The 15,130-nt window shown below is 36.2% G+C and overlaps 1 protein-coding gene across 4 annotated transcripts in view; it reads right to left on the bottom strand.

The window, feature by feature from the left end:
* nmo (serine/threonine-protein kinase nemo) overlaps positions 1-6,053 on the bottom strand; it is a 362,063-nt gene extending 356,010 nt beyond the window's left edge. For all 4 annotated transcript variants that reach the window (XR_016549577.1, XM_090406022.1, XM_090406024.1 and 1 more), the window contains exon 1: positions 5,661-6,053. Coding sequence is in view for 3 of the 4 variants with exons in the window: in XM_090406022.1 (XP_090262148.1) it covers positions 5,661-5,830 (170 nt within the window). In the remaining variant the exon portion in view is untranslated. The remainder of the gene's footprint in view (positions 1-5,660) is intronic.
* Between the last annotated feature and the right edge of the window lie 9,077 nt (positions 6,054-15,130).

Here is a 15,130-nt window from a genome sequence, read left to right as displayed (position 1 = left end):
TGCTTCAAGAATTGATACCTTCTTTCTCAAGTTGCTAAACCTATGTTGAGAAAAGTAATTAACATACTTCTCTTATAGAGAGGAAAACATAGAGCTCTCATGCAGAACTGTGATTAACTCGCAAAAAGAAAACTAATGAATGATAAATGTGTATAGAGTTGCAATTATTTAATTTAGGAAAGAGTCAATAAGGAACATCAGTAGGTTATCTTTAGCCCAATTAAATAACTGCAAGGAAGAGTATGTTAACAAATCACAGTTAGCAGCTGGTTGCAGTTCAATAAACAATACATAAATTGGTCTGGCCCAAATGAAGAGAAGAATTAAACAAGATGAAAAAATTTCTGTATCACTCAATGATGCTGTCCTTCAGTCTCACTACTAGCACAGAGAGGTCATATACACATTGAAAACCATTAAGAACACTAAGTACTGTTTGATTGCTCCCAACTAAATACAGTAGTTCACTATAAGAATTCTTATAATCATTTGACTATCCTTGTTCACTTAATATCAATTCTGATTTTGTTATATATAAAGTACTGGCATTTAAAGAAGTATTATTAGAAACTGGATTTGTGCTCTACAAATTCATGCTGTAGTAGTTGCTCGAACTTCAAAAAGAAAAAAGTTACTATACAGTTATTATATATATACATACAGATACACACGCACACAGTGAAACTTATTTAAGTTAGCCACCAAACGACAATATAGATTCAACTTAATAACTTCTGGTCCATAAATCATTATGAACTTAGGTATTTGTCTAACTTCACAAATTTTACTATATTAAAATTTAATTTCTTGATATATAAAACAATGCATTATATTAAACTGAACATAATATATGTGTGTCGTTAGGGAAAACTCTTATGGAAAGAGTTTTTACTTTCTCTGTTTTTCCCATGTATACATGTAACTCACTTTATGCTACATCAAAGGGTATATTACATGAACAAAAGTAAAGAATATTTTTAGATATAAGGTAATTCTTACTTACAACTGAAAAATTGTATAAAAAAAGCATAAATGTCTTGGGAACTGGCAAACCATTTTAATTAAATGTCATTAAACACTGATAACAGCAAAATGTTTCATCTAGGTGATAATCACATAGGTGCCTGATAGCACAGCCTTGGTACCATCGGGAATTCAATGATATTATTATTATTATTATTATTAATTATTCATGGGATGATGTGAAAGTTAGCCTACAATATATCATGTGCCAATTGATATAAAGTGGAAAGTAGGAGTCTGATAAACTGTCGATCGGTAAAAATTATTGCTATTTATAAGCACTTTCAGCTGCAGTATGGTTCAGCAAATTTCACCTAAGAAGGCCAATGTCCCCCCCCCACCTCTGTTATATTATTTACCAATATGGTCTTGTTAAATAACATTCTACTGAACATAGGCAAGCTTTGTTATGGGTGAAGGTATGTTATTACCATTAAATGCAAAACAACTGTGTTTATGATCAGATTAGGTTTCTAAGGAAGAAAATTAAACACCCATACATGCTGATACAGGGTGTTAAAAGACATCCTATAGGCAATGCATGTTTATTTGTAAATTGCAAAAATTGTTGAATATGTTGGCCCTTTATGGTTTGCACCAAAGATAGGAAAAAAAAAAAAAAAAAAACTTTTGATTCAAACTCATGGATTTTAGAAATATCAATTTCAAGTTGGTCATGTTTTCTGATTCAATTTATATATATATATATATATATATATATTTTCATTTATTTTAATTATCAATTTCTGTTCATACACATGTTTTGATTCCAGTTTTTTTTTACACACACACACACAGTCATTCTATGTATTTTAAATAGTATCATAGCTATTTAAAATAAAATAGCTATGATACTAAATCTTTATTAAAATCCAACCAGATGTGATTGCACATTAGGGATATTCTACCATCAAGTTTATTCACTGTCTGTTTCAGTAAATTATTTTGCATTATTTCACCATATGGTTTGCATATGGTGAAAGATAGGAAATTCACCTCACTGCATCAGTGTGCTGGTTGAGTGGCAAACTTCAGATGGGGAAGTCCCAAGTTTGAAACCCACTGTGGCAGTATTGACATTGTCCATTTACTAGATGATTAGTTGCAGACTTTGGCAGGGATAAGCCTGAATGTCATGCTGGAAATGCAACATCATATCCCACTCTGATGGCTTGAAATAGGATCCCATGAAAATCAGTGACTAATCATAGGGGAGAAGAGGAAAATGATAGTTTTCTTGTGTTGTAATTATAAGTTTATTTTTTATTTCACTTTAAACTGATATTTTTTATTGACTTAAATTCAGATTCAATTTTTTTTCTCAATTTCCAATCAAAGTTTATATTTAGGTTTTTCAAAAAATATTAGTTCAAATTTTTTTAAAATTTAAGTTCAAGAAAAATATCAATTTCACCAGTTAATTGATTAAAATTCAATTCAGTTTCCCATACTTGGTTTGCACATACGTGAACACGACATGCCATTCTATGTATCGTATAATAAACTGTAACTCTTCAAGTGTATATGACAGTGATTTGAAAACAAGTTCTCTAAAAATCTTCATAAAAAGAAATCAAGTGAGCTAAGGTCTGGAGACTTGTGCAATGAAATCAGCTGTCCATGAACAACAGGCTAAGTAACTCATGAAGGTGCAAAAAAAAAGTCTACAGTCCAGTTGTCTTGTTGCAACCAAGTTTTGCAAAAACGCTTTTCTAGTCATTTCCATGGATGCTTTGCACTAGATTATTGAAGCATCATACACACTTTAGATCTTCTGCTTTTCAGTGCATCTTAAATATTAAAACACTTAAAACAAAGGACTCCCCAGTTTTTTAAACATACTCTGGAGGCTTTTGATAATCAACTTGTTCAGAGGAGTCCTCTTCACCATATGCTGTTCAAATTCTACCCTTGTACATAAAGTAAACTTTATGACTATTAGTAATTATTAAATAAATTGAAATTGTATTGGTCATTTTAGAAATTGATTTCCTGATATATTTAATTTTTTATTAGAGTATTAAGATAACTTCTGTATGTAAGGATTTCAGTATTTGAAATAACAGGAGTATGTTTTAAAAATTTATATTTCTATGGGCTGCATTTCTTTTTTGAATCTTGCACTTTTAGTATTATAAGGGCCAGAAGAAAAAGTGTGACCAAAGTGCAAGTAAAATGATGCAGATGTAATTTTGATGTACTGGTGTTTTGGAAAAGATTGAACAGATAATTTTGCTCGTAAGTTTTGTAATTTTTTTCTCCATGAATTTTAGTCATCTCTCTTGTTTGAAAGAAAAATTCTGTATGTTTAAAACAATATAACTGGACAGGTACTGACATAATTCTTTGAAAGGTACACTGATGATCTTACCTTTTTTCTATGAAAATATTGTGAATATTTGCTGTCTATAAAGAGGGATGCTTGGTTTGATTTGTTAGTTAAATCATCTTATTTCACAAAGATGAGAAATATTGTCATGTAGCACATGAACTAATAATAACAATAGCTTCATTCTATCTCTGATGCAAGGGTATGATATCAGTTTTACCTTTTATTCTAAAGGTCCAATTACTTCCTAAAAGGTGTAGAATTAAATGTCATGTTATCCATTGCATACGAAATTTTAGTGTCGAGTGTCATTTTTAATGTTTATTTATGGAGTCAGTAAGTTTTTGATTTGTTAAGGTGCAAAAAACTTACAAGTCTGAATGTTCCAATTTGTTGTGATGTTCTCCAAATATAATGAACTTCTGAAGAGCAATTAAGAATTAAAATCCAAACATTATGACTGTCTATTTGCACGGATATGCAAGTAATGAAATTCATAACTTTCTGCAATAATTGAACTGTGTACTAAATAATGTAGTCTTTGGTTAAACATTAATTTTTAAACTGGATGAAACACATTCTGAAATAGATGTGGCACTTTAATTTCTTACTCATCATCTGAACAAAGTTGAACTTAATAAATATTTACTATTCATCATGCATTAATATGTGGTTTCGGTCATGGAGCAAAAGAAGGAAATAACTACAATGAAATTTCCAAAGAACTGAAGCACAACGATTTTATGAAATTGGTAAAAAAAATAACTATTAAAAGCTGTGCAAATCTTTACTAGTTTAACCAAATAATTTTTGCGCGTGATATTACGATGTAAATGGTGTATTATTAATGAATCTGGGTTTTATTTAAAAAAAATAAAAAAACCGGGAAGCGAAAAAAAATAATTGCTTCATTTTGTGTTCTATTGTCGGAATCAAATCTCACAATAGTATTTTAAATAATGTACAAGTCTTCAGAGTGTTTTATTTTCTCCCCAAAACAAACAGTACGTGCAGACGGTTTGTCTGCACGTACAAAATTCTTTCACTATTTTTTTCCCTCTGTATTTTATTAACAAAGCCTTTTACCAGCTGATGGTGTTTTCGGTGAAAACCACAATACGACCTTAGCATTATCTTCACGCTTTTAACAATACAAGATCAGTAGGTCCTAGATACTTGTAATGAAGTTCGTTTATTTGATACCTGGTCAGGAACGCCAATGAAATGGAGGAAAATTGCCTTCATGCATAGATATATATATAAGCTCTTATAACTTTGTTATGTCAACTGTATTTCCTATGCAGTTCAACCCAATGAATTTCAAAATGCAAAATTAATCAACAAACGTCTGCGCATCCTGAAACAATGTCTTAAATTTTCGGAATTTTAAAACCGACTCATATACTTTTCAAAAATATACAACCCGTAAACTTCAATAGACATGAACAGCTTCAAAAATTTTATTTCCTTTCAGAAAACTAAAAGCTTGTTACTAAGAGATATGAACTGATAATATATCTGCTTATCTGAAAGGGGAAAAAAGTGTGTGTATGGATGTGTATATATATATACATATATATATACACACATATAAAATATACTGTCAGGAGCGTATCACTGACAATTCCACTGCTCCGTTACTGAGATTCACTTCGAAAAGAATTTATTCCACATGTTTGATCGAGTGCTTTCTCAGTTTACATAAAGGTATCCACCATCCAATATGATGTCTTTGCACTTATCTGAACCAACATTGTTAAGTCAGATGGTAAATTCACATGATGGCGTTTTATATTGCTCTTATTTAGGAATGAGGAAAACAAAAGTGTGGCCTACGAGGAAACGGGATGAAATTTGGGTCATCTGGCCACGTTCCAGTTTCTATCAAAGACCTAGTATCATGTCTTACGCGCTACTTTGTTGTCCCCTTTACTTTTTGTGATTATATGACAGTATATCAGTGGCATCAATGTGTATCTCTAAATTTCACCAACATCGTTTTAACCTAACATCCATGTCAGTGAACTATATTTTTATAGCAGGCTGATTCAATAAGTTTTCGTTTCAAGTTTGCTTCATATATATATATATATATATATATATATATATGTGTGTGTGTGTGTGTGTGTGTGTGTGTGTGTGTCAGTTTTGACAACTAATTGGCTGTCGGGGCAAAGTAGAAAAAAATAAAGTACTTGTCATATGTCAAGAAGTGCCATCTTCAATAAACTGAAATAAAAAAAAAGGTTTGATCTACAGACAAATAATGAACGGCACAGTTATTAAATAATATTTTCAGCGTGCTTACCAAACAACACCAAATGCTCCATAGCCAATAGGTCTGTCGGGCTGCATGTCCTGTGAAGTGACGGAAGTATGGTAATAGGGCTGTGCCGCGGCCAGAATAGCCTGTTGCGAAGCGGCCATCCCGGGGAAAGCCATCATATGCCGAGTAGATCGGGCTCCGACTACCGCCATTAGGCATCACAGAACAAAGCAACCACACCAGATTAAAGGAAACGGCACTATTTTAAGGAATGCATTTCTGGACCACGTTGGCCATAACTACAGTCTTCATCAAAACACTACACAAGATGATATCACATTCGGTTATATCTCCATAAAAACCCAATCAAACCACGCTTTCCCACCAATGAATCATTTTAAGCACTCCCTCACACACAACACTTACTCAGGCCACTAACCGAGAACCTCAGCAGCACACAATGAAAGCCCACGTGACCAACCCATAAGCCTATGCGAGCACAGAGATGCACTCGGACAATACAATGATCCCATCGTTTGCATCCTTGGTAGTATACAGAAGTGCCATCTATTGAGTGTAATCGCTAATTTCTTTTCTAATTCAAGTCAGAACAAATATTCTATACATGAACTTCTTTCTCATCAGTCAGATGATGGATTGAGTTTTCTATGAAAATTTTTTTGCCATGCTCGATAATTGCGATCTTTCCCTTTAAAGACTGCAGCCAAGTTCTTTTGGGTCTGCCTAATAATCGTCTTCCTCCAATGATTCCATTCGAAAGGATTTATTCTTCAGTTATCGTTATAAAATTTAATTCAATGGAAAAGGGACGTGGTAGTGAAGCGCCTCCATAACGCAATTGGAAAAACGATGGTACATTGCGCTCTTCGATCGACAGCATATCAGTGGCATCAATATGCATCTCAATTTCACCAAAATCGTTTTCACCTAACATCTATGTCAGTGAACATTATTTTTATAACAAGCCGATTCATAAGATTTCGTTTCAAGTTTGCTTCATTATGAACGACATTTTATATTATATTATATTATATATATCGCTTTTGACAACTAATTAGCTGTCGGAACAAAGTAGAAAAAAATAAAGTATTTGTCATATATCAAGATAACAATAAATTGAAATTAAAAAGTTTTGATTTACATTACACACACACACACACACACGCACACACACACACACATTCATGAACAAAAACGCTATAACCATCTACCTAGAAGAGTGTAGAGCCTCTTCTGGCTGAGTTAACCACTTGCACACGTATTGTCTCCACTAAACCACGACAAATGGCCTTCAACCAACTAGATGAAATAAAGTCCCAGAAGTCAGTGAGGCACTATTTTCGGCAGGCAGATGCTCTGTTTCATATGATCCGACAAATGATCAATTTAGATAAAGAGACTTAGGTATAGGGAGTATAAATGCTTTGACACGGTCTTCAGCAATGCTTGCACAATGTAAGCCTTATGACCTGGGCATTATTTTGATGAAAAAGTCCAGAGCCATCAGGCCACACTCTCCATGTAGGGCAACAACTAGTCTAAAATAATTCTCAACTAAGATTTATTAGTTAATGTGTGTTCAGTGGGGATCATAGGACCCAGTGACGTCCATAAGAGCAATTCCAAATCATACCAGAAAAACCTTCTACATAAGATTATTCACATTTAACAGTGCATTCTGGTTGGTCATTAAGTTTTGGCTTATGAGTGCAAAGCACGAGGGCGGTCTGAAAGGTTCTCGGCCTCGACCACAGATGACAACACTACCAGCAAGATTTTTTTTCTAAGTTGGTACATCTGTCATAAGCATCCATGTGAAATTGCAAATCAGTTCTATCAAGTAGTTTTATACAGCTGTCTGAAGCAAAAGTGTTGTCTGTATCTCTTGAAATGGATAAAATTGATTATCGTGCAGTTATAAAATTCTTTGTAAAAGAAGATGTAACGCCAAAAGAAATCCATTCTAAGTTCATAAACGTTTATGGACACTCTTCTCTTTCGTTTTCGACAATTAAAAAACGGGATGCCAAGTTTAAACGTGGCCATACCAGCCTTGAAAATGATCCACGTGAAAAGTGTAACAACACCAGAAATCATTGATCAAGTGCACGATGTGGTATTGGATGACCAGCGAGTCAAAGTGTGTTCAGTTGCTGAGACTATAGGCATTTCAAAAGAACGTATAGGATATATTTTGCATGAAGAAATGCATATGAAAAAGCTTTACGCAAGATGGGTGCACTTGCTCACATTAGATCAAAACCACACTCGCGTGAAAATATCTGAACAGTGATTGCAGCGTTTTAATAAGAATAAAACAGATTTTGTGCGTGGATTTATTACTATGGAGGTCATACAATATAATTTCATGCGATGCTTCCGATCTTCAAGATACGAACCGGTAAGGCTGGTTAATTCTAATGGTTAGTTTGACGTCAATTTGTTTATAGAGTAGCCCTCTATGCTGGACCTTATCAAATGTCTTTACAACGTCAAGAAAGATGGCATTGGTGTGCTGTTTCCAATTGTATCCCATGCTAATATGTACCACGACTCTGATGATTGGTGTATATGCGTGATGATTCTCGCAGAAGCCAAACTGCTCATCGAATATGAGTTTTTTATTTATTTTTCCTCGTGCTTTTTTGCTGTCTAGTCAGTATCACTAGTTCGGTAGGCTGATTGGGCGGAACTTCTGAGGGAACTGCTTTGCTTTCCCCGATTTCGGCATTAAGATTGTCAGTTTCTTTCCAGAGTGGCGGAAAATAGTGAAATCCTTGCATAGCATTAATGATTGCTACAAGGTTCATAATAGCTTTGTCAGATAGTTGTTATATGACCTTGTTGCTTGGTCCCGGTGCTTTCCCGTTCTTTAGTTTCTGGACTATTTCTCGTATTTCAGTGGGTGACGTTCATGGGTGTCATTTGGTGTATGTGTGCGTTTCAGTGTGTGTAAGCTAATGTGGACTTTCCTGGTGAAATCTAAGTCTGCATGAACATATTTTGGGCTGCACTGTTTTTCTAAACTGTCAGCAAAAGCTTCTGCTTTCTCGGTCCATGACAGACGAAACCCATTTCACCATGAATTGGTGGGATGGATTTGGGGTACATTGTGAGAGCCCATTTCAACTTCAATAGTGAATGATCATCGGTGTTTAGCAACAGTGGTTTCATTTCCAATGGTCCCTCAGTGCTTGTCGGACTAAATAGGTGACTCTGTTGAGTATTTGTCGGTCCTCTGACACTGGCGCAACGCCCCGTTCTACATGAGGATGAGATTTTTTGATTTCTTCTGGGAGGAAGTCTGGCATTGAAGAAGTAGCAGCAGCTTAAAGTGCTGCTGTTATTTGTTTTTCCAGGTTGTTCATGGAAGTTTTAATCATCTCTTTAGATTTGATAGTCAAGACTAGGCCTGTGAACTAGAGGAGTGTGTCAGGTACCTTTCTCCAGTTGATTACTGATAGATGGTGAGGAGTATTTTCCAGTTCTAAACCTAATTAAAATAATACTGGGTTGAGGTCATCCACCGCATTCTTCCTGTATGATGAGCAACGTTTGGGAAAATAGCCATGTCTAAAATGTCGGGACGTCCTGTCATGCTATAATGTGTGCGTCTTAGAGGTCCCACAGCCGTGATATTCCTTGTAGCGACGAAATCGTTGAGTAATTCACCGTTCCTATTAGTGGTCCTTCTGTTCCAGGGTTGGTACTTGGAATTTAAGTTGCCTGCTACTAGCACTACTCGGTTCATGTCTAGTATCTCACTTAAATCGGTTTCCAATAGACACTTCCTGGTAGAGTTGTACACGGAATTGATTACCAAGGTACTTGTATTGGCTGTCTGAATTTCCACACCTGAGGATTTTTCGATTTCGATGTGCTCATTGTTGAGTTTGATAAAGATACTCATTCCGCCTCCCATGGCGTTGGGCCTGTCTTCGCGATATAAAACGTAGTTACCAGGATTAGGTCGGCGTCACGACGCGAATTGAATTCTCGAAGCTCATGTATTTTGTTTTCTAGGTCATTGACATTCCAGAAAATGATCTAAATCGATTAAGAACTTCGTATGAGAATTTCGTATGTATCACAGACAAGTTAATGTTTGTGTCTTCTTGACTGGGTCCGGATTAGTCATGTCCATGTCTATAATAAGCATGTCTACAACTTTGGCAGTTTTACCGGACTTCAGGATTGCTGAGGTTCCGATTTTGTTACCTTTTTTAGACAACACCACTTCTGGGACGTGCGTCTGTCTGCCCTTCTATTTGTTTGTAGAATTTTCCTTGCTCTAGGATTTCCTTGAAGGAAACCCTAGAGCTTATCCAAGCCAAATTTCCGCCTGTATCTCAGTTCACAATGAATTCAGGCTATTTCGTTTGGCAAGGAAAATTCTACAAACAGATAGAGGGGACATCCATAGGTTCACCATTTTCCCCAACCTTGGCCAACGTCTTTATGGAGACTTTTGAAGAGAAAGCCTTAAACTCTGCCCCACAAAAAACCCACTATTTGGCTTTGGTATGTGGATGATGTGTTTGCTATTTGGCATGGGTCAGATATACTCCACTCCTTCCTAACACACTTAAACAACCAATACCCCAGGGTCCAGTTCACCTTGGAAAAAGAGGAAAACAACGCCCTCCCCTTCCTAGACACTCTAATCACTCGCCAGCCTGATGGATCTTTGGTTTTCTCTGTTTATAGAAAACCCACCCATATAGGCAGATACATTCAGCAGAAATTCCCCTCTCACAACAATATGGGGTTATTAAAACACTATATAACAGGGCAAAATTAATCTGCTCAGATGATGATGCCCTAACCACTGAACTAAACCACATCCTTAACACTTTCTTAGCCAATGGCTACAACCCCCCAAAATCCAAAAAATACTACAACCAGTAAACCACAACCCCTCTCCCCCCTTCACAATAAAGATAACACTAAATCTATCACCATCTTCTACATCCGGGGCATCTCTGAGAAAATAACCAATATCCTCAAAAAATATGACCCAACTTCTTGTTATAGACCACATAAAAAGTTGGCATCCTTTATCCACTCTATCAAAGACCAACCACTTCCCCTAGACCTACCTGGTGTATACCGGGTCCCTTGCAGCTGTAAATTGTCCTACTTTGGCCAAATAGGCAGGAAAGCGAATATCAGGATTTCAGAACACAAAGACTACATCCGGTTTCACCAGTACAGCCACTCTGGGCTTGCAGACCATGCCATAGATACCCGCCATAGAATTCGTTGGAAGAAAACTAAAATAACACACCACAACAAGTTCAAGTACGATGATTCATGGAATCATCAGCGACTCTAAAAAACGTTCCAAACCTCAACAAATTTGGGTGCATGAGACTGCACCAAATTTGGGAGACTTGCATCATAAGAACTTCAGCCCAACGGCCAAGACAACCCAATTATCCCGCTAGGGGGCACCATTAGGACTTTAGTAACAAGATTAATTTCTTGCATTCTTCCTCATTTGCTTTTGTTAGTGCCTACGTGCACATACAATATTTGTATGTTCCTGAAGATGGCAACGTGACGTCGCTGAAATATTGAAGGTATTCATGAAAGTTTCCATTAATTAATATCTGTTTTATGCGTTGTAATTTCCTTAAGTTAATTACCAGCTATGTAGTGAGAGAAGTTAGAAGCTAAATGAAAAGAAAAGTTGCTGTGACATTAAATTATGCCAACGAGAGCGCAAGACACAGATTACATCAACTGATGCAAGCCTTTACTAAATCTTCAAAGCTGCACAGTAACTTTTTCAAGCAACACTGTGGTGTAAGAAAGTTTTCCAGGAAAAGAACAGGATGCGGATCACAACTCGCGCATTTAAGTAAAATCATTGAGACTACAACCAGGTTAGGAATAATTACTTTAATTTCCCGACGTTTCGCCCTTCATATGGTCATCATCTGGCGCGCGCGCGCGCACACACACACACACACACACACATATATATATATATATATACACAACAAGCTATATTACATTTCAATCAGTATGCTAACGTGACAGTGATTTGATCAACCTTTATTCTACTGGCCTGACTAATAAAATAAAAACTGCACCAAAGCTATATTCTATTTACAGGGTGTTCGGGATAAATTTGACATATTTATAATTAATTATATTTTTCCGTAAGTTACATGTATTAACACACACTTCTCTTCATTTAAAAGTTTGGACCCTTCTTCATTCATATACAAGATGTCAGAAAGGATGGATAGCTGGAACCCACCTGAATCATGGAAGAGAATAACTTGTATCATGATGATTCGTGCCGGCCATCAAAATAAGGATATTACGACTGCTGCCCAATGCTCCCTGAATACAGTAAAAACAATCAGGCATGAACTAGAGACTTGCAATGGTGACTACGAGGATGTAGCAAGAAGAAAGATCCCTAGCAGACGATCTGATTGCGTTCGTACAGCAGAATTCCTCGCAAATCTGCAGGAACAGGTGTTGAAGAACCCTGGCATTGGAATTCGGGCTTTGTTCGTGGAGTTGCTAACTGTAGTCAAGCCCTGGATAACAAGGGTAGCCAATGGTAGGCCGTATGTATGGCAGCAGGATTCGGCCCCTTGCCACACCTCTGGGAAAAGTCAAAAATGGTTGTCTGAAAATTTCTACGACTTCACCAGTCCAAATGTTTGGCCTCCAAACTCCCCAGACCTTAACCCCATGGATTATTTTGTATGGGGCGCAGTTGAAAAAGACACCAATCGCACTTCCAGTAATACAAAAGCCCAGTTAATGGATAAAATTAAAATAGTTTTTGCGGCCCTTCCCAGGGAGACTGTAGCATCAGCTTGTTCGAGGTTCCGAAGCAGAATTGAAGCTGTGATCGATGCTAATGGTAGTTATTTTGAGTAAATCTTGTTGATAGTATTGTAATTAACTCTGCCTGTAATGTTTTTGTCAATTCATTAAATTTAATAGATACAAAGAAGATTTTCTTTTTCCTTACGAAACTGTCAAATTTATCCCGAACACCCTGTATAACATCATCGCAGAACAAATTCATATAGTTTTAATACAGCAAAACTGGTAGCCTAATCCATAATTTAACATAAGTGTTGTTATATTAGAGTTAAGATCCCAGATTATTTACAGCCCTAATTATAATAAAGTCTTAGACCAGGGGACGCCAAACTTCTTTGACCGTCGACCCCTTCAAGAGTTTCTTGACTTTTTATCGACCCCCTCTATTTTACTATTACGTTATTATATTACGTAATTATAATAGGACAAGAAAAAAAGGACGCTTATGTAAGTTTTTAGATTGTTTATTTTTATAGTTACAGTGTTTATTGTATGTATAATATAGTCAGTGGCGTAGCTAGAGCTTTTGCCGCCCGGGGAGATCCCTGAGTTTTACGCCCCTCTCAATACACACCAAAATACTACAAAAAGTCAAGACGACGTATAGGGAAATAAATTAAAAGACTGTTTATTTTTGAAGTAAAACTTCAACTTCAACCTTCTAAAATATTATTTTTCTTGCTTTTCTGTTATCAAAATCGTCGGTGACAATGGCGAAGTCTATTTCATAGTAATGTAGGTAATTCGTAATCAATTTTATTTAGAAAAACTCCTCTCAAAACTAGCAACACTTACATCAATTGCGAGGAAAATTTGCAGTAGTATTAGAATATTTGGAACTGAGTTCTCGAGACTGTATGTTAGAATTAACTGCAAAAGTTCAAAAAAGGTTCAAAGTGCCGCCCAGGGCGGACCTCCCCCTCCGCACCTTCTCCAGCTACGCCACTGAACATAGTATATATTATTATATTACTACTACTATTACTATCACTGGTATTACTAATGATATTAATATACTGGTATTAATATCACTGATATTACTACAAGCCCCGCTCAACTCTTCAACATAGAGAAGTTTAGTTCGTGAATGAATAACGATTGAATTATAATATGTATGTTGATGAATTTTAGAACATTAACGCTCACTTGTATGTCGATGCGCAAAAATGAGACTGGGATCGAATACGTGTAAGTATAAGTAAATAAGCAACCGCGCACGTGTTGCAATCTCCTGCCGCGCCGGCCAGGCGAGAACCACCGACATCCGTTTGTTGAGAAATACGTCATTTTAGCCTATTTGATTGGCCTCCGAAACTATTTTCATGACCTTGCTCCATCTTACGGTCCTATTCATGTCACTGTTCCCACGATTCACTCTTAATTGCGTTGTCATTCAGGATGGAGGTAATCCAAGTTAACCGAATTAAATATTACCCGTACAATGATATCTTATATTTTTCTATGGACCCCCTAACAATGTTATATCGACCCCTGGGGGTCGATATAACATTGTTAGGGGGTCCATAGAAAAATTTGTGGTCGCCACAAAAAAAAAGTGGTCACCAAAATAACTACTTTGGCGACCACTGTCTTAGACCAAACCGTTAACTGGGTAGAATATATACTCTACATGTTTTGGGAGTTTTAGACCACCATTAATCTCGATTATTTTACTGCAATGAATGTTGATCACCGTATAACACTAAAGGATCGCGATTTTAAGGTTTCTGAGAAATACTGTATATAGCTATTCGGTTGGGAGTTGAACAAAGAAAATATTGAAAATCAATACTTGCCAACTTCTGCTAGATTAAAAAATAAAATAAATAGATAAAGCGTATAGGTATTTATCTTTAGAGAGGGAGGGTGGAATTTTAATATTTTATTTTTCATAAATTAAAAAATAATAATAAATAAATAACCGTCCATTATGTACGTGCCAGTTGAGAAATGCTAACTTAGACAATACGGTTACTCTGGCTCATGCAAACAGTGATGGATTTTTGTAGTTACACAGGTTTAAAAAATGAATTTAATGCTCGCAATTTTACAGGTTACAACTAGACGAAAAAAGGGCAAGATTAATATGAGAAATATTAAACTATCGGTTTTAGTGTTAGTTAAAATGTTGCTGCAAATTAAACCGGAAGTGCTTCCACAACGCTAGAACGCTCAAAGAATAGCGAACTGAGTTTATTTCTAGTTGCTGACTAGAGGAATTTTTTCTAAGCCTTTTTTCTACCGATTCTGGGTTAGTCGATCTCTGGCACGGGCAGGCAGGTTTTCCATCTCGTAAACTAAAGAAAATCGATCCTAGAATCTACACGATTCCAGACAATAAATACATAGTGTTATGATTAAGGGTTACGAGGTAGCGGCACTCGTCAGCCGCATCTCTTCCGATCTTGAAAATATTTCTGGAGAACGATGTGGGAGATTGGGTTGCATTTGACTGCAGAGCAATCTTGCATGATCGGATTGACTTTAATTTTGGAAATGAACAAGTTATTTCCAAGCTTCAAAGTACAAGCCATTAGGTAAAAGAAAACCAGGGCGTCATCTTAAAAGATTCAACGATGACTTCTAAGGTCGAAACAGGCCACTTTAGGCCTAAATTCTTGCCAGGCATGATGACA

This window comes from Typopeltis vanoorti, chromosome 16, assembly GCF_054136105.1.
Source record: "Typopeltis vanoorti isolate ZY-2024b chromosome 16, IOZ_Tvanoo_1.0, whole genome shotgun sequence".
Lineage (NCBI taxonomy): Eukaryota > Metazoa > Arthropoda > Arachnida > Uropygi > Thelyphonidae > Typopeltis > Typopeltis vanoorti.
The sequence above is the reverse complement of the archived record's forward strand: the minus strand, read 5'-3'. Positions and strand labels throughout refer to the sequence as shown.